The sequence below is a fragment of the Thamnophis sirtalis genome, unplaced genomic scaffold, assembly GCF_051295495.1.
Source record: "Thamnophis sirtalis isolate CommonGarterSnake01/CBP01778 unplaced genomic scaffold, rThaSir2_p1.2 scaffold_13, whole genome shotgun sequence".
Classification (NCBI taxonomy): Eukaryota; Metazoa; Chordata; class Lepidosauria; order Squamata; family Natricidae; genus Thamnophis; species Thamnophis sirtalis.
The window spans coordinates 31,585,477-31,605,808 of NW_028261393.1; the positions used below are offsets into that span (position 1 = coordinate 31,585,477).

Consider the following 20,332-nt stretch of genomic DNA (forward strand, 5'->3'; position numbering starts at 1 on the left):
GATATAATCTACCTGAAATAAAATGATTTTTTTTTACATCCTTTGTCTCTGGAACCAATCCAGAAAATAAATGCATTCTCATGCACAGCTCTGAAAGATCTTATTCTGGAAATTATTAAGAAACTGGTAAGGATTAAATAGCTTTGCAGCTCAAGTAATGGTCAATCCAGGTTTTGCCTCCGGGTTATGTACTTAATGTATCTCTTGCCATAATATGGGAACCTGCTTTGTAATTATGCTTACTTCTTCGGGTTTATCTCCCCTAAAATTTAGCCTAGCAGCCTCATCTTATTAACAAGGTTCAAGTTTAAATTGTGCAATTAAATCTGGGACCTTTTCCATCCTGTAAATTCACCTTTTGAGGCACAGAATTTCACCATTTCAACAGCCTTTCAACATCCCCTCCGGCGCCTCTTTCTCTTCCGTCCCCCCTTCTAGTTCTGGATAGAAGACCTGCCGCTCGACTTCCACTCTTTCCATTAGATTGAGCCAGATTGTGCCCTCTCTACAGGTCGAGGCTGACTAGGACTCGAATCCAGTCACAGCGCTGCCTCTTCCCTTTCCCGTCTTCGGCCTCGTTCTCGGGTTGCGGGCTCTCGGGGAGCGCCGATCGCGAAGTGCCCGAGGTCTGCAGGGGCCTCGGCTGCGCTGGCTGCCGCTTGCCTGCCTTGCGAACGCCCGGTCGGAGGGGGCGCACGCGGCGGCCCGGACCAGGAAGCAGCACGGCGGCAAGGAGGCGTGACCATGGGGGAGGGAGTCACGTGACCGCCGCGCCGGCGTCGGCCAATCGGCTGGGCGTCCGCCTCGAGCCGGGCTCGTCATGGCCGCCATGCCGTTCGGGGCCGCGGACGCCGCCGAGGAGCCGGCGCAGCTGTCCGGCGCAGCTTTGCCCGTGGGCAGCTTGGCCGCGGCCGATGCTTTCCCCAAAGATTTCGGCTACGGAGCTGACGAGGCCGAGGCGGGCGAGGACGACGGGGCCGAACTAGCGGGAGGCGGCGGCGGGATCGGCCTGGCGGGGCCCGGAGGCGGGCTGGGGGCCGGCGGGGGCGACTCCTCCAACCAGCCCCGCATCCTGCTGATGGGGCTGCGGCGGAGCGGGAAGTCCTCGATCCAGAAGGTGTCCTTGGGCGAAGGCCGGGCTCTGCGGGGGCTGGCGAGGCTGCGGGGGGGGGGGAAGAGGCCCGGCCTGAGCAGCCTGTGGTTTGTGCCCGGCAGGTGGTCTTCCACAAAATGTCCCCCAACGAGACGCTCTTTCTGGAGAGCACCAACAAAATCTACAAGGACGACGTCTCCAACAGCTCCTTCGTCAACTTCCAGATCTGGGACTTTCCTGGCCAGATGGATTTCTTCGATCCCACCTTTGACTACGAGATGATCTTCCGAGGCACCGGAGCTCTCATTTACGTCATTGACGCGCAGGTGGGAGGGGGGGACGACAAAGAGTAAGGCTGAGCTCAGTATAAATTAAACACGGTTTGCGGTAATTAACTTGTTATTGTTTCCTCTGCTTTTCTCTCAATTTCTTGGGCTCCAAAGGGCCTAGAAATGGTCCCCAGTCAAAGCTGTTCTTGGGATTCCTGAAAAGATCCAAGAGCTGCAAAAAACACTCAGAGCAATCTTGCAAAAAACAGATATATTCCATTTCTTTTACAGGACGACTACATGGAAGCATTAACCAGACTCCATATTACGGTTTCCAAAGCCTACAAAATCAATCCAGACATGAACTTTGAAGTCTTTATTCATAAAGTTGATGGCTTATCGGATGACCATAAAATTGAAACTCAAAGGGACATCCATCAAAGAGCCAATGATGATCTTGCCGATGCTGGCTTAGAAAAACTACATCTTAGGCAAGTGAAATTTCTGTAGTTTCTTAAATGCTTTTGAATGGCTGTTACTAATTACAAGTTGGGATCAGAACATGTGAATAGCAGGGAGGCTTCTTTCAGTAAAGAAATACTGTTTTGATTGTACCCATGGCACGATTCCAGAAGTGGTTGCCATTTTCCCCTGGTCAGAAAATGCCACTGCCGAGTGCCCCAACAACAAAATGCTGCATTTTGCTGCCTTAACAAGGTCTGAAAGCTGTAGAAAGCACTCTGCAATCCGCCTTAAGCACACCTTGTTCCCAGGCTGCACGATGGCAACCCGAATGTGGCTGCCCTTTTGTCTCACGCACAAAGTGCTTCCAGCTTCCAGAACTGTGCCATGCAGCCGCGCGATAAAGCAATCCTTTCCAGTGCTCTGGAAGAGGAGGAGGGTGTTTGGGAATCAGCCCCGTGGAGACCCAGTGAAAGTGGGAAAAGATCTGTGAGGCCAGAGGGCAGGAAGTGGAGCATGGGGGGCATGGAGGTGGTGGTGCAGGAGGCCTTGGGAGGGCCAGGGCAGGCAGGCCTGGGCCTCTACTCAGCTTCCAAGGGCCTTCCCCATGCCTGAGGCACCTCATGCTCCACTTAATGACCTTGTTTAACGATTCAGCACTACTTTTTGGGTGGGGAAGGGAATAGCCAAAGCCCAGAATATATTTTTTCTGAATTTCAACTGCTGTCACAATTCACAAGTCTCCTTTTTTCTCATCTGGTATTTTTCTGATTGTATCATTTTCTTGAATTTCTGAAAACCAAAATTTGGTTCCCGCTGAACAAAGTTCTCTCCCCTCTCACCTGTTAGTCCGTTTCTTGATTTGGTATAAATATAGTATTTCTAAACAGGTCATTTATTTACATACCAAGCAGTTTATTAATTGGTTAATTGCAATGAAAATATTAGTGTAGATTTCTTAATCTTTTTTTCCAGTGCCTAATTTTTAAGAGACAAGCACTAACCAATGTATTTAGATTAGGGTTTAATGTGCCATGCAGATCCTGGTTGTTTCAGTAAATCATAACTGTGTTAGTTAGTTAATTGTGAATCACACAAAGAAATGAATTTCAACAGATTCCAGTTGGGGGATGATATCAGTGGTGGTATTAGCTTGGCCAAAACAGCAGGTAACATTTGAAACCATTCCGGTAACTAATTATAGAGTTCTTTTTTTTTTAGCTTTTATTTGACCAGCATCTATGATCACTCAATATTTGAGGCCTTCAGTAAGGTGGTGCAGAAACTCATTCCACAGCTGCCCACTTTGGAAAACTTGCTGAATATCTTTATATCAGTAAGTAGCAGTTAATTACTCCACATTTTGAAAGGGTGACTAACGTGGCGAAAGTTATTAGGTGAGTGGTTTTCATTTAGGAGATAGTGAAATTGACACCAAGAGATCTTGGAAAGAACTTTTGCCTCCAAAGCAGAGGTGGGTTGGAGACTGCTTAATCTGGGTGAGTTTTAACAGATTATTTGGTTTATATTAGACATTTTAAATTAGTAATCTTTATATATCAAAGATTTGGATTGCACGCTAGTAGAATTATTAAAATATGTGGTGACTATATACTATATATGTATAATACAAGCCGAAGGACAGAGAATGGAAGTAGTGATCTTCCATATTTGGCATACCGGGGGTTGTAAAAATCTTATATATATATATATATATATATGTATGTATATGCATAGGCATATGTATGTATGTATGTATGTATACATACATACATACATACATACATACATACATACATACATACATATAGTTTCTGAGGTTTTCGCAGGAGTTTGTATGTAAGTCTTTGGTTATTTGGGTTTTCTCGATGCGATCTCACATTGCTCCTGGAAGCACGAAGCCGAGTAAACCAGTCTGAAGATGCCGAATGAGACTTCGTCGAAACGTCGCCAAGACACTTCCAATTTTACGTGGGAGAAAACCCAAATACCCAAAGACAGACATACATACATACATACATACATAAATACATTTATTTATTTATTTATTTATTTATTTATTTATTTATTTATTTATTTATTTATTTATTTATTTATTTATTTATTTATTTATTTATTTAAAGTCACAACCCCTGGTATGCCCAAATATGGGAGGAAGATCACTACTTCCATTCTATGTCCTTCGGCTCGTCAAAAGAGACCATCCAGACAGAAACCCAATATTTTTTACTGTTGCCTTTTTGTTACATTTGTTATATTTGTGCTGATAAATAAATAAAGGGAGACTAGTATAGATCTATTTCAAGCTATTTAGCTCTCATCGGCTAGCCATACCCTTACTGGGAATCGAACCTGTGCTGTATTGCCTCTTAGGCAGATGTGTTAACCACTGAGCTACAGAGCTCGACTCCTTATCAGCCAAGCCAGGGTGAAAGGTATATATTTAAAGTCACAACCCCTGGTATGCCCAAATATAGGAGGAAGATCACTACTTCCATTCTCTGTCCTTCGTTTTCCCCCCGCTCTCCCAGTGCCGATAAGGCTCTCAAAGGACAGCTGTGGTAAACACTTTGTGCCCTTGGCTCTTATTACTTTTCATTACGGAGCTTTGAAGTACAAAGACAGTGAAATCAAAGGAGAAGCAGGAACAAATGTGTAGTTTCAAAAAAAACCTTCTAGCTTCTAGCCTCCGAGTAGCAGAATTCAATTATTTTCCTTCACTCTCATATCTCAGATTTAAGAGGGACAAAGTTCTTAAATGGAGTTTAATAGCAAATAATAGACAATTTTTGTTAGAGTAGAGAGGGAGATTTTGATCCTTAAGTTGAAAAATAAAGCAGGAAAGAGCCGAAGAAGAAAAACCGGTCCGTTCACTTTAAGAAGAAGGGAGAGAGAGAGAGAAAAATTGCAAGGAGCACTTCAATCCACAAAGTGTAGTTACAAAAAAAAGCACACTAACCAAAACAATCCATTGAAGATCAATTCCGCAACTTCTGCTTAAGGATTTAATTTAGCATATAAAAGAAGCTCTTTGGGGCATTTTTTTTTTCAAAACAGAAAGAATCCACGAGATGATCACACTTTCTCTTGCCGTTTCCTTCCGTTCCTTAGTCGTCCCCACTTCATCAGCCTAGGCTGCCTTTTGTCGTTGGCTCCTCCTCCCCCGTCTGGAGAGGTGTTTGAAGCGAGTTGGTTCTTAGGACTGGTTGATGGGTAGTTGTGATGCTATTTTCACCATTCCCATGATGAGACCGGTGTTAATGTCGTTCTCCCTTGATGTGTCCTACGGCTGCTATCGCCTTCGTTGTGGTGATAGGCAAGATGGGGATGTGCTTTTGCTGGACGGGATCACTTTGGAGACAACTCAGGGATTTGGATTGCACGCTAGTAGAATTATTAAAATATGTGGTGGGTTCAATAATTCCTTTGTATTGTGGTTATTTTTACCTCCTAAGTATATACAATCAAGAATTGCAAAATAAATAAAAGCAAATGGATCTTGGGACAGATGTGGGCATTTGTGAGATGCAATCTTAATTTAAACCTGTCTTTTCATTTTCTGAAGAACTCTGGGATTGAGAAAGCTTTTCTTTTTGATGTTGTCAGCAAGATCTATATTGCAACAGACAGTTCCCCTGTTGACATGCAGTCCTATGAGCTATGTTGCGACATGATTGACGTCGTCATTGATGTTTCTTGCATATATGGGTAAGTAAATGCTCTAGAAGTATAGAACAACAATCGTGAAAGAAGCCAGTGACTTGTTTACTGTTCAGGGATATTTTGAGAAATGCAGGATAATCTTAAAATTGTGAAGCATTTAGTTTATAAAATGGGCGATGCTATGCCGCCTTGCTTATTGTTGGCATAATTTTGTCAACAAAACTGATTTGGTCTAGAATCCTGAGCAAGCGTCTTATGAAACCTGGTATGTCTCACGTCATGATCACAGTACAGGTATTTCTGTCAAAATGTAACTGCTGCCCAGAGTTACCTTGTGAATAAGATGGGCAGCATATAAATTTAATGAATAAATAACATAACAATTATGGTAATTGGTAAATATGGTATTATGGTAAGCTGACTTTTATATTAATATAAACTTATATTTATATAAATGTAAGGATATTAAAACATTTGTAGATTAATCAAGCTAAAAAGCAAATGTACATTTCTGAAGTTGTCATAAATTGTAAAAGTGGTAAATTTGTTGTAAATTTCTGTTCAGTTGCTCAAATATAAATGAGGCATCTGAGTTGTATCAAGTTTTAAGTGCTCAGTCTAAAACTCAGGTATGCTGAACAATCTTTCTCCTTCAACCTATTCTAGGCTAAAAGAAGATGGCAGCGGTAGTGCATATGACGAGGAATCTATGGCAATTATTAAACTCAATAACACAACTGTTTTATATTTAAAAGAAGTGACAAAATTTCTAGCCTTGGTGTGTATCCTCAGAGAAGAAAGCTTTGAACGCAAAGGTGAGCAAATGGGCTTGTGCGCCTCATAATTTTGTTCTGTCAATCAATCAATCTTTATTACAGTCATAGACAGCAGCACAAATATCACCATTAAAAACAATAATCATGATTTTGTTATTTTTTCTAAAATAGAAAATACGCTCTGCTTCAAACTCAGGGCAGTTTCATGTGAAATATTTAGTCTGAGCTGGCTGTGTCCTAGTGAGGTGAAAGTTGGAATATACTACAAGTGTTCCAAGTATCATATAGGGAGCAACAGTAGAAATGTTTCAGTTCTCGTAATGTCCTTCCGTTTCATCTATTAGTTCCACAAAACTATCATGAGAAATTGCTTTAAAACTGCATTAAACATTGCCCAAACAGACAATGAGATAATTATCTTAGCATGGGAGGGAGGGTGATTTCTCTAACTCAGGAATCCCCAACTCCTGGGCCGTGGACTGGTGTTGGTCCACGACCTGTTAGGAACTGGGCCATACAAGAGGTGGGTGAGAGAGCAAAGCTTTATCTGTGCATGGACAGGATCTAGGTTCCACGTGAAACCATCCCCACCTAGTCCATGGAAGACAATTTTTCTTCCGAAATTGGTCCCTGGTGCCAGAAAGGTTAAAGACCGCTGCTGTAATACATTAGCTAAGGAGCCACAGGATAAATTACAATACACACGTGCGCACGGACATACACACACACACGTCAGCCACTCAGAGTCACCGAGAAGGAGCAGGTGGCCAGATAAATTTTCTAAAATAAGTGTTTGAACCATTGTACAAATGACAATCACAGAAAAAGGACATTATCCTAAAATGACATTAAATGCCAGATAGCATAGGTAGTCCTTGAATTATGGCAATTGGAACTGTTTGAAAATTGCTTGGATTGATATAATCTGAATCTGTCCCCTTTTAGTCTGTCTGTTAGAAGACTAATATACTTTTTCAAATATTTGCACAGAATTCTCTCTGTTTTCCAAAATGCTTTTTAAAGAGAATTATTTGATAACCTTTTTGGAGACTTTTTTTTAATAAAATATTTTTAATTTTTAATTTAAAACAAATAGATCATCCTTCTTTACATGCTATAGAAAGTATATCAGTTGATTACAAAAGAAACTTTTGTGCATCTCTTCCACAGTCAACAAACATAGTTCATATTAACTTAAGTATTTTATCTCAAATATTTACACATGTCACCATCATTATATCTTCATTTTCATTTGACTATAATTGTTTAAACATCCTTCATCATAAAATATACCAAAGTTAAATACATAACTACATACTGGCCTTTCAATTACTATTTCTAAAATCCTCCACTAACACTAAATCCTTATGTCCTGTTGTAGCTAAACATCCATAATATTTAATAACAAAGTTTTTTAATCCTCCTTTCCAAATCACTGTTTAAAGTTTAGATCCAGTTTCCTTTTGTTATACCCATATCTATATATGCATTGTTATTCTTATCCCTCTTTTATTTGACTATATCCTGTATCATAGCATTTTCCCCCTAATAATCAAAACTTTAATTGTATCTAACGTATTTTTATTATTATTATTATTGTTGTTGTTGTTATACAATTGTATCACAGCGGCCAGTTGTTTCGTCAGATTTGGCATTGGTTACTAGTCGGGCCTCACCCAGAGGCCTAGGACGTCGTAACGTATTTTCGTAATATGTGTGCAGATCCAAGCAGTGCGGCTTTTCGCATTTGACTGATGGTGATTTTGTCAATTTTTAACTGTTTTAAATGTAATTCCAGTGCTTTTGGAATAGCACCCAGTGTGCCAATTACCACTGGAATTACCACTGCTGGTTTGTGCCATAGTCGTTGAATTTCAATTTTTAAGTCCTGGTATTTTGCGATTTTTTCATGTTCCTTCTCGGCGACCCTGCTATCACCTGGTATTGCGATGTCTATAATTGTGACCTTATTTTTCTCAACCAGTGTGATGTCTGGTGTATTATGCGCCAGTATTTTGTATACGGAAATCCCACAAGATCTTGACCATCTGATTTTCAGTGACTTTTTCAGGCTGATGTTCCTACCAGTTTGTTGCTGTTTTAATATTATAATTTTTGCACAAATTCCAATGGATCATTTGTGCTACTGAATTGTGCCGCAATTTATAATCAGTCTGCGCGATTTTTTTACAGCAGCTGAGTATGTGATCAACAGTTTCATCAACTTCTTTGCAGAGTCTGCATTTGGCATCATCAGAGGATTTTTCAGTTTTGGCCTTAATGGCATTTGTATGGATAGCTTGTTCTTGCGCAGCCAGGATTAGTGACTCTGTTTCTTTCTTTAATATACCTGTTGTTAACCATAACCAAGTTTTTTCACTGTCCACTTTATCTTTTATTTTTTCCAGAAATTGATCATGCAATGCTTTGTTCTGCCAACTCTCCATTCTTGATTTTATCACATCTTTTCTGTATTCTTGTTTCGTCTGTTGGGCGTTCAGTAGATTTTTGTTCTTTACTTCGATTAATAGATGTTCTTGACTTTCTTTTAAATAATCAGCCAGTGCATGTTTTTCTTCTTCAACTATTTGCTTCACTTGTAATAATCCTCTGCCCCCTGATTTTCGGGGCAGCTATAGTCTATCAGTGTCACCGCGTGGATGTAAACTATAGTGCATTGTCATTAGTTTCCTGGTTTTTCAGTCCAAAATGTCCAAATCAGCTTGTGTCCAGTTAAATATACCAGCTGTTATCTTATAACTGGTATTGCCCAGGTATTTATGGCCTTGATTGTATTTCCACCACTCAATTTAGATTTCAAAATTTTCCTAACTCTGTTGGTGTACTTTCTCCTGACAATAGTTTTTACTTCTCCATGTTTGATGTTATCCAACTGCAGAATGCCTAAGTATTTGTAGGCTTCATTTTCGTTGCATTTAATTAGTTGGCCATTGGGCATTTCAATTCCCTCACATGTAATGATTTTGCTCCTTTTTATGGATCCAGACCATATTCAAGTTCATTTTTCTGTTCTTACAATTTTCTAATATCATTTTATCAATTAGGAGCTGATCTTTTGTGCCCCTGCTCCTTCTTTTGTTGCCTTTTTGTTCTACTGGCAAGATGTTGTTTGTTTCCAAATAATCCATAATGTTATCTGCAATAATGCCTGTGAGTAATTTGAAAGTTGTTGGCAAGCATTTTATTGGTCTGTAGTTTTCCGGTATTATTCCTTTAGTTGCATCCTTCTGAATCAAGTATTTTTTTCCAGTTGTCAACCGTTCATCAATTTGACCATTTTATAAAATTTCATTCAGTTGCCTGACCAATATTGCATGTAAACTGGTCAGATATTTGAGCCAGAAACCATGTAATTGGTCATTTCCAGGTGATGTCCAATTCTTTACTTTTTTTACTCGATTTTTGAACATCTCAGTTGTTATTTCTAATACTTGCATTTGTTTGTTGCCAATGCTTTTCTCAAAGTCATGTATCCACTTTGTTTCCTTGTTGTAGTCCTTTGCATTTTCCCACAATTCTTTCCAGAATTCAACTGTGGCCTGCTTTTCTGGTTTTTCACTTTTGGTGTCACCATTCACATTAAGACTTTGATAAAAACGCCGTTGGTCTGATCGAAATTGCTGATTTTGTTTATATTGGGTGATTCGTGCCTCATATCTTTCAATTTTTCTAGCTGTTGCTGTTATCTGCTGTTTTACAATCTACATCTTCATTGATGTTTCTTGTATCCAATCTATATCTTCTGATTAGCTGATCTATGATTTTGCTGTTTTTAAGCCGTTGCTCATGCATGTTCTTTAAGTTACTAGCATCTGCCCTTAATTTTTTTACTTTTTGTTCTAATCGGATTTTCCACTTTTGTCTTTGTATGGCTTCAATTATCTCTGATGTTTTAATCTCTTCATTGAGCATATCCTTTATTTCCTCTGGTATCTTTGGCAGATCTGACTTTTCCAGATATTGTAGTATTCCTTCCTTTGTATAGTGTCGATTTTCTCTATATAGTTGTTCAGCTTGGGTAATCCTTTTTTTCCCCTCTAGTTGATAGCAGATCTAGCCTTTTCCATCTTGTAATTTATTGATCCAATTCTCTTGCTTTTGCTTCCTCAGCCTATAGGATAGCCACCGCCCCGGTTTATTTGCATTCTCAAAGACATTTTGTTCCATACTTCCTTTTATACTTCTATTTTGTGGTTTCTTTTGAAGTTCACTTATCAATTTATCACTACACACACACACACACACACACACACACACACACACACACACACACCCCACTTAAAATATTCCTATATTTCTATTAATCTATTCTATTAACCTAAGAATAATGAATTGCTTATAGTTATTGATTAAATTGTAATCAAACCATCTCCTTAATTAATCAATACTAATGCCAATAATATCAAAAGTTGGTGGAATTAATAAACTTATAGCAATAACAATACCAATGGCAATAACAATAATACTTTGATAGTAGTATTATAACATTAATTCCAATTCTTTAAGTTCAACCTTTTATGTGACCCTCCTGAGTTAAGTAATTATATGAAAATGTTCTGGGTCCTCTTGGTCCGGTAAATCTTCTTTCTTTCTCTCTCTGGTTGTTTCTTTTAGTAATGTCCAAAGATTAACATCAGAATTCTCCAAAAATCAGCTCTCTTGTTATCCAAGGGGTATCACGTCACCAAAAACTTCTGTTTTCTTGGGGGTGGTCCAGATTTCGCCAATAGATGTCACTCTTCAACAAGCTAACCAGATACAGGCTAACAAGAAACAGATGTAGCAAGATATACTGCCATGAATCAGCTTTTATATCTTCTTCTTCAAACCTTCAGTAGTTAACTCATTTCCCCCTAAAGGCATCTATGTATTCAGAGTTATTTACAGCTGGCCTTTGTTGTGTTAACTAATTAAGTTTAGATTCAGCTCCTCAGACAGTTCAGAGAAAAAGAAAAAATAGTCTTCAGCCTTCACTCAGCGTATTCCTCTCGCCGCTATAAAGGGGTGTGTGTTTGTGTGTGTGAAAAAAACAACAACCACCCCACTCTTTCTTTGAGCCCTTAAACTCTTGAACTGTTTTGGAATAAAAATACCTTCCACCAAGATCAGGAACTGTTAATCCACTCGCAACTCCAGCAGCTTCTCTGTAATAAATCCTCACTTACTTTGAACTGCTGTCAGCACTCTGGGACGGCCTTTACAGATCGTCCTCTTCCACGCCCGGGGTTATGAAGGGAATTTCAAGCGCAGACCATGAACTGCCATCCTATGGTTGTGCCAAACCAACCTTCTCTTCAGTCTTCCCTACAGGAAACCTTCAGTTTACAAAAATCTTTCCAGAAACCCCTCCGGACGCCAGATCCAGCTGCTCTTCACAGAGCTCTCCGTTCAAGCAGCCATTGGTGCTGGCAGCTAGCTCCACTTCTCCCCTCTTTTTTCTTCTTTTGTGCCTTGAAATTTGGGGTAGAGCTCCGGACCATCGAATTCCCCTCTCCATACTCCCTTTTCTTCACTTTCAACCACTTTCATTTCAAAAATCAAATCATTAGTTTTCTTATCTTTGGGTTCATTCTTCTCTTCAGTGTTTGGAGCTCCATCTCCCTCATTTTTTTCTGATATAAACTCTGTCTCCTTTGTCAACTCTCCAAATTACCTCCAATAACATTTGAATTGGTCCCAAAACTTTTGCAAAATTAAAGTTTCCTCTTCTGAAAATTGATCCATGTTTCCAAATTGTAAATTACTAAATTACTGTCACTCTAGCTTTCAAGATATATATATATATATATAGATAGATAGATAGATAGATAGATAGAGATAGATTAGATAGATAGATAGATAGATAGATAGATAGATAGATAGATAGATAGATAGATAGATATAGATATGTTGTATTTGTGCTGATAAATAAATAAAGGGCAACATCAGCACAAATACAACACAAATGTAAAAAGGCAACAGTAAAAATATTGGGCTTTCTGTCTGGATGGTCTCTTGTGACGAGCCGATGGACAGAGAATGGAAGCATTTAGCTTCCTCCCATAATTGGGGCATACCAGGGGTTGTGACACTAATAGAAACTATATATATATATATAGACACAAATAAAAACACAAATATAACAAAGGCAACAGTAAAAATATTGGGTTTCTGTCTGTATGGACTCTTGTGACGAGCCTAATGACAGAGAGTGGAAGTGTGACCTTCCTCCCACACTTGGGCATACCAGGGGTTGTGACTTTAAGTGTATATATATATATATATATATATATATATATATATATATATATATATATATATATATATATATATATATATATATATATATATATATATATATATGTTATATTTATGCTGATAAATAAATAAAGGGTGACTAAGTGTGTGTGTGTGTATATGTATGTATGTATGTATGTATATATATATATATATATATATATATATATATATATATATATATATATATATATATATATATATATATATATATATATATATATATATATAATTTGTGCTGATAAATAAATAAAGGGCAATATCAGCACAAATACAACAAAATGTAACAAAAAGGCAACAGTAAAAATATTGGGTTTCTGCCTGGGTGGTCTCTTGTGACGAGCCGAAGGACAGAGAATGGAAGTAGTGATCTTCCATATTTGGCATACCGGGGGTTGTAAAAATCTTATATATATATATATGCATACATATAGTTTCTGAGGTTTTCGCAGGAGTTTGTATGTAAGTCTTTGGTTATTTGGGTTTTCTCGATGCGATCTCACATTGCTCCTGGAAGCACGAAGCCGAGTAAACCAGTCTGAAGATGCCGAATGAGACTTCGTCGAAACGTCGCCAAGACACTTCCAATTTTACGTGGGAGAAAACCCAAATACCCAAAGACATACATACATACATACATACATACATAAATACATTTATTTATTTATTTATTTATTTATTTATTTATTTATTTATTTATTTATTTATTTATTTATTTATTTATTTATTTATTTATTTATTTAAAGTCACAACCCCTGCTATGCCCAAATATGGGAGGAAGATCACTACTTCCATTCTATGTCCTTCGGCTTGTCAAAAGAGACCATCAGACAGAAACCCAATATTTTTTACTGTTGCCTTTTTGTTACATTTGTTATATTTGTGCTGATAAATAAATAAAGGGAGACTAGTATAGATCTATTTCAAGCTATTTAGCTCTCATCAGCTAGCCATACCCTTACTGGGAATCGAACCTGTGCTGTATTGCCTCTTAGGCAGATGTGTTAACCACTGAGCTACAGAGCTCGACTCCTTATCAGCCAAGCCAGGGTGAAAGGTATATATTTAAAGTCACAACCCCTGGTATGCCCAAATATAGGAGGAAGATCACTACTTCCATTCTCTGTCCTTCGTTTTTCCCCCGCTCTCCCAGTGCCGATAAGGCTCTCAAAGGACAGCTGTGGTAAACACTTTGTGCCCTTGGCTCTTATTACTTTTCATTACGGAGCTTTGAAGTACAAAGACAGTGAAATCAAAGGAGAAGCAGGAACAAATGTGTAGTTTCAAAAAAAACCTTCTAGCTTCTAGCCTCCGAGTAGCAGAATTCAATTATTTTCCTTCACTCTCATATCTCAGATTTAAGAGGGACAAAGTTCTTAAATGGAGTTTAATAGCAAATAATAGACAATTTTTGTTAGAGTAGAGAGGGAGATTTTGATCCTTAAGTTGAAAAATAAAGCAGGAAAGAGCCGAAGAAGAAAAACCGGTCCGTTCACTTTAAGAAGAAGGGAGAGAGAGAGAAAAAAATTGCAAGGAGCACTTCAATCCACAAAGTGTAGTTACAAAAAAAAGCACACTAACCAAAACAATCCATTGAAGATCAATTCCGCAACTTCTGCTTAAGGATTTAATTTAGCATATAAAAGAAGCTCTTTGGGGCATTTTTTTTTTCAAAACAGAAAGAATCCACGAGATGATCACACTTTCTCTTGCCGTTTCCTTCCGTTCCTTAGTCGTCCCCACTTCATCAGCCTAGGCTGCCTTTTGTCGTTGGCTCCTCCTCCCCCGTCTGGAGAGGTGTTTGAAGCGAGTTGGTTCTTAGGACTGGTTGATGGGTAGTTGTGATGCTATTTTCACCATTCCCATGATGAGACCGGTGTTAATGTCGTTCTCCCTTGATGTGTCCTACGGCTGCTATCGCCTTCGTTGTGGTGATAGGCAAGATGGGGATGTGCTTGTGCTGGACGGGATCACTTTGGAGACAACTCAGGGAGGCATGCCACATTTGCCATTCTTGCTTCCGTTGGTTGTGCTGTTTGTCGCTGGACCACATGAAACATAGGTAGCTTTGATGGTTTTCTCTGACAAGGAATAAGTTGCCACACTCGACTGAATTTCACCCCTCCATGCATCCACCTCCTCCCCACGTGCCCCATTATATTCACCCCCACCCTGCTTTGCTTCCCCACCCCCCTCATCCCGTCTACCCTCCGGTTCCAGGAACGGGAGAAATCCCACCACAGTTCATTCATAAGCCATAGCCATCTGCTGGACGTTTTCCAGGATGGCTATGGCTTCCTTTCTGAAGTGATTGAGCATGCTGAGCAGATTGTTGGTGAGGTCAGGCCCTGTGAGAAGCACTTCGTTCAGAGAGAGGCATTGGGATTGCATGCTGGCATTGAAAACTGCTCGAATCTGTCCTGGCTCTTTTTTTTTTTTTTTTTGAGAATTATTTTTATTGTTTTAGTTAAAAAAAAAACAAGAAAAAAAATCATCTTTCGTTACATCTTGTTGAAAGCGTATCGATTGGTTACAAATATATGTGTTTCTTCCACAGTCCTTACATATACTTCATTCAAATCATGTTGTACATTTTAAGTCAAGAAAGAAAAGTTATGTATTTTACTATCCCTGCACTATAATCCTCATTTGGTTACTATTGTTTAAACATGGTTTTATCTACAATCATTTATATTAGAAGACACAACCACCTACTGGCGTTCATTTGCCATTTCAATAGATCTCCAATACCATTGCACCTTTATGACATGTTCTAAAATTACTTTGGTTAAGTAAGATATCTAAGCATCCCCCCCCCCCCCCCCGGTAACACACCTGTATGTATAATTGAATATTGTCCTTTAACATTTCATTGTTATTATTGTAGTTAACTAAAGGTTATTTACTGATTATTTCACCTCTCATCTCCAAACCCACACAGTATTATAACTTTATAACCGTCTTTAAACAATGATTTATTAATAAGATTTATAGGACTTTTCCCTCAATCCCAAATTAGTTAATTACGTGCTAAGAAAATGAAGATTGGACACCTAAGACAATCTAAGAGATATTAACATTTCTACTTGACAATCACCCAGAATTTACATTAGCATTTCTATGGCCTGGTTATTTATCCTAACTAGGCTTATTATTTCTCTATTAGTATCATAGTAAATTTATGTTAATGGATAAGCATTCAATGCTAATCTAAAACAGTCTATAAGGTACTAAAATCTCTACTTAATAATCATCAAAAATTAACTAGCTTTTTTCCATCAATTGGCATTATTTACCATTATCTTTCCAGTAACAAAATGGTCTTTCATCACTCGCCAGTTGTTGTGTCAATTCTCTGTCCAGAACCTTTCCAGGGTTTAAGACTTCTCTCCGCACTTTAAAGCTTAAACGATCTCTCATGTAGTTTTGTTGCCCTTGAGTTGTTATTGATGTAAGCTTAACTTTGGTTGTCAGGTTTCTTTCTGAATAGATTTGTCTTATTAACTCCATCTTTTTCGCCCTTTCTTTTTCTCCTACATCTTGGAGTTTGGGGTAGAATACCAAATTATCAAAGTCACTTTCCCAGCTTCCCTTCTTTCCACCTTCACTCACGTTTACTCCATTTATAAGTTCATCTGAGTTCTTATCTTTGTTTTCTGTAATTTCATTCACTTCTTTAATTTCTGGGGCTGTAACCCCATCATCTTTTTTTGTGATACCTCATAGTCTGTCCCATTTCTTGTCAAATCTCTCAAGTCCTTCTGAGACGTTTTGAAGTCCAGCCAAAATGTTTTGAATTAACAAGTTTTCCTCATCTGAGTATTGCTCCATTTTTTAGAGTAAGGAAAAATATAAAGAAAATGCAGGAGGAAGAATTTGGTACTATCTGCCACTCTAGCCTGTCACAGATTTTGAAGAATATATCTATTTTTATTTTAAATCTTAGACAAATGTTCTTTTATGGTTTTCAAAGAAGAAGGGTTCTAAAGTTTTTCTTTCCTTTTCCAATTCTTGCCAAAATATTTTCCACACACCACTACTTGTGACCTTGGGTCCTTATCAGGTTTTAAAGAGACATTCCAAATCCTTCTGTTCCACAGTCAGTATAGTCAGATAAGAGTGAACAAAGGAAACATTTTTACAACAGCAAAGGAAAAAAAGCTTCAGACGTGGGCTTCCAAGTGGCAGATTTGACTAATTTAAAACCTCTTTCCTTAAGTATCTTTAATATAATATTGTAACAAGTAGAAGATGAAATTTATTAAAGTAAAAAGAGTTTTAATTTAAGCCAAAAAAGTTAAAGTAGTAAAGGGAAATAGAGAGAAAAAGATCCCTTCCCTCAAGCGGAAAAAATGGAAGCTTTGTAATCACTCAATCCTCAAAAGATCGTTACAAGAGCAAAAAACTTTCTAAGGCAGTCCAATAGAGATTAAATACCCCGCTTTGTTCTTGCTTAATGGACTAATTAAGCTTAAGAAAAGAGTTTCTTGGGGCAATCTTCTAAAAGAAAAGAAAAAAAACCTTGCGAGACATTGCGAGTTGCCTATGGTCGGAAAGATGAGGCTTTTCTGGAGACATAGAAGGAGGTTGTGTATGACTGCTGAAATGTTGTATACGAACAATGTGATACTTTGAAGTTGGCCTTCTTGTCCGGTGCAGTCTCCCTCTTCAGATAGGTTTTCATAACGTCTTTCCTGCGTTGAAACTTCTTGTTATGTTCTCTGTTTAACTTCTGAAGGTGCAACATCTCCTTCTGAAGTTCTTCATCATCGTTTAGTTGTAGCTGGATGTCATTGAGGCGGTCTTCATAAATTGTCTATTGCGAGAAGATGTCATTCATGTCCTCTTCCAATGACCGGAGGCGTCTGGGAGTTAGATCTTCTTTGGGTTGGTCACAGAGACGCTGCAACTCCTTCCAGTGACTCTCATGCTTTCAATAAACCTCGTCTCATTCCTCCAAGCGGTTTGACCCCTTAATGTGCGTAGGCTTTCTGTTCTAACCCCCTGGCCTGTGAATAAACCAGAACACAGGCTTGGCTGTTTGCCACTGTTCAATTACTGAGATAACGAATCCTTCGGCTGAGAGTTCAGGCAGCTCACGTTCAATAGAGTAGCTCTACAGCAACACAGATAGTTCAAACGCAGCAACGCAGATAGTCCAAACAAACACACGGCTAGAATACACGGATAGATTTTCTTAACTACTAATTCGAACGATTGTTTCCTGCAAATGTCCCCTCCCAACGCCTCACCTATAATCTCTCTCGGGAGGGGCCAATCAACAACCACCTGTGCTTAATCATCTTCTGTGAGTCTGCCTACGGAGTTGCTTCTTCCGTTTCTCAGCCCTTCTCAATCTAGCATCAGGGACAAACTGCCTTTGATCCTCCCCATTGCTCCATGCCTCAGGCGCCTCCTGTGGGCCAACCAGCCTCTCTGGTCCCTACTCTGAGTCCGAACCATGCCCAGGGTCGTCCTCATCGCCCAGGACAGACTCATATGGTTCCTCGCTATCCAAGTCCATCAGCAGATCAACCAGATCCTGCTGGGCCACAACAGCTTTCTATGCTGTCTTAGGTCATAGGCTATCTGACGTGTTTCTTCCTTTTCTGATAGTTGGACATCCAATTCTGAGTCTATGGTGAATTCAGGCATGGGGATTGGCATGTCTGAACCTTCTGCCATTGCTAGAAAGATTATATGACTAGGACTAGCTCATAAAATTTCTTGAACGTGTTATGAATTCTTTGAGTTCAATTCCCTTTTTGGCCACTAGCGTGCGTTGCAAGACTTTGAAGATGTAGCCGCAGTTCACTTGTCGGCCACTAGGGTACGTTGCAATACTTTGAAGATGTAGGCGCAGTGTACTTGTTGGCCACTAGGGTGCGTTGCAAGACTTTGGTGATGTAGGCACAGTACACTTGTTGGCCTCTAGGGTGTATTGCAAGACTTTGGCGATGTAGGAGCAGTGTACTTGTTGGCCACTAGTGTGCATTGCCTGACTTTGGCGATGTAGGCGCAGTGCACTTTTTGGCCTCTTGGGTGTGTTGAGAAATTCTGGAGATGCTGGGGCATCTTTCTCTTTCCATAGCCTTCCGTTTTGGAGCCTCCCCTACTTTCTCAGCCTTGGCTGGATTTTTTACCGCCAGCTTGAAGAACTTCTCTTGCTTCTTTCAGGGATTTTGCGATATCTCCGAGATCAGCAAGATGTATTCCTCCTGTTCACCGTCTCTTTAGGACGGTTTAGGTCCGTTTGGACCACCCAGCAGCAAAAGTATTGGCTGCGGTCTCAGAGCATCAAGACCGCACGACCATATCGTCGCAACCTTGGCTCTTCCCACCCCTTTTTGGAGATTTTCTGTTGAGTACCATGTTTCCCTGAAATTACGACATGTCCTCATAATACAGCCATGACACATTTTTCTGGTGGGCAAAAATATAAGCCCCACCCCACATATAAGTCCCCTGGACAGTCCCCCACTTCTGGCCAGGCAGAGCGCCGCTCACCAACCTAGCAGTATCCCAAAGGTGCCAAGCCGCAGGAACCTGGGGGGGGAGGCCAAGGTGATCACGTTGCTTGGCGCCTTCAGGATACTGCTGTCAGATACCTAAAAGTGATACTGCCATTCAATTGGGAGGAGGGGAGCCTCGGAGTTAAATAATTAGCTACATCTAAAACAACTGAGTTTTACAACTTTACAACTGTTTTCCTGTCACCGGGAGACTGAAGGTCCCAACATCTCTGGAGGGATGTTTATAGTAGCCACGTGGGATATATAACTTTGATGTCTAACTAGAGATAGCCATGGGAACGTGTGCTTTATTGACTCCCAGGGCAGAAGAGTTAAGGAAGCATCTTCACACTTGTGTATTGGTCAGAATCTGCATTTGGACAAAGGGGAGGGGTCATTATCAGCTTAATCCCATTTGCATGGCTTAAAGGTTTTCAGATGCTGCTTTGCTTCTAATAGTTTCCATCCTGCTTGACTAAAGGTTCCTTTTGAAATAATCTGTTTCAAGAGTCTTTACTTTCTCAAGTTAGGAGAGGAGCCATTACAACCGCTAGGTTGGTGAGCAGCACTGTGCCCAGCTGAAGAGGCGGGTTGCCGAGCAGCTGCTCTCTTGCGAGTGAGCTCCCAAAGAGCCGGGCACAGCCTCATGGGTGACAGCGCAACACAACAGCCATGAAGCCACCACGCTCCCGAGCAGCCACCGAGCAAACCCCCTTTGCAGCCTGGCACAGCACCATTCACTGACCTAGGGGTATCGCCAAGCCGCGTGAGCGCCTGTTCGCTGCCGCCCGGCTCCTGCAGCTTGGCGCCTTCCAAATGCCAGTGAAGGGCTCTCTGCATGGCTGGAGAGAGGGTTGCGTGAGCTCTCACTCACCCACCTCCCAGCCACACGATGCATGGCCCAGCTCTCATTACGGAGCCAGGGCACCTCGGCCGCCTCCCAGCCTGGCTTTTTCTGCGGCTTCCAGCCCAAGTCTTTTGGCAGTGACCGCTTTGGGCGCATGTTCTATGGTTGTACGCTGGCCCACAACCATAGAGCGTGCGCCCAGAGCAGCCACTGCTGAAAGACTTGGGTTGGAAGCCCACAACCATAGAGCGTGCGCCCAGAGCGGTCACTACCGAAAGACTCGGGTGGGGTTTTCCGGGTGGCTGCTCAGGAGCGTGGTTTCTTCATGGCTGTTGTGTTGCGCTGCTGTGACAGCGCAACACAGCCATTCGCCCATGAGGCTGTGCCCAGCTCTTTGGGAGCCCACTCGCTGC

The 20,332-nt window shown here is 40.3% G+C and overlaps 1 protein-coding gene across 2 annotated transcripts in view; it reads left to right on the top strand.

Annotated features, from left to right (window-relative positions):
* The first annotated feature begins 784 nt into the window (after positions 1-784).
* The window catches only part of LOC148043121 (ras-related GTP-binding protein C), a 31,049-nt gene continuing 11,501 nt past the window's right edge, over positions 785-20,332 (top strand). The window contains exons 1-6 of one of the 2 annotated variants that reach the window (XM_087727662.1): positions 785-1,117; positions 1,216-1,419; positions 1,654-1,853; positions 3,046-3,160; positions 5,390-5,532; positions 6,154-6,302. In XM_087727662.1, the coding sequence (XP_087583788.1) occupies positions 821-1,117; positions 1,216-1,419; positions 1,654-1,853; positions 3,046-3,160; positions 5,390-5,532; positions 6,154-6,302 (1,108 nt within the window). In that variant the 5' untranslated portion in view covers positions 785-820. The remainder of the gene's footprint in view (positions 1,118-1,215; positions 1,420-1,653; positions 1,854-3,045; positions 3,161-5,389; positions 5,533-6,153; positions 6,303-20,332) is intronic. The other variant, XM_087727661.1, reaches the window with a different exon arrangement.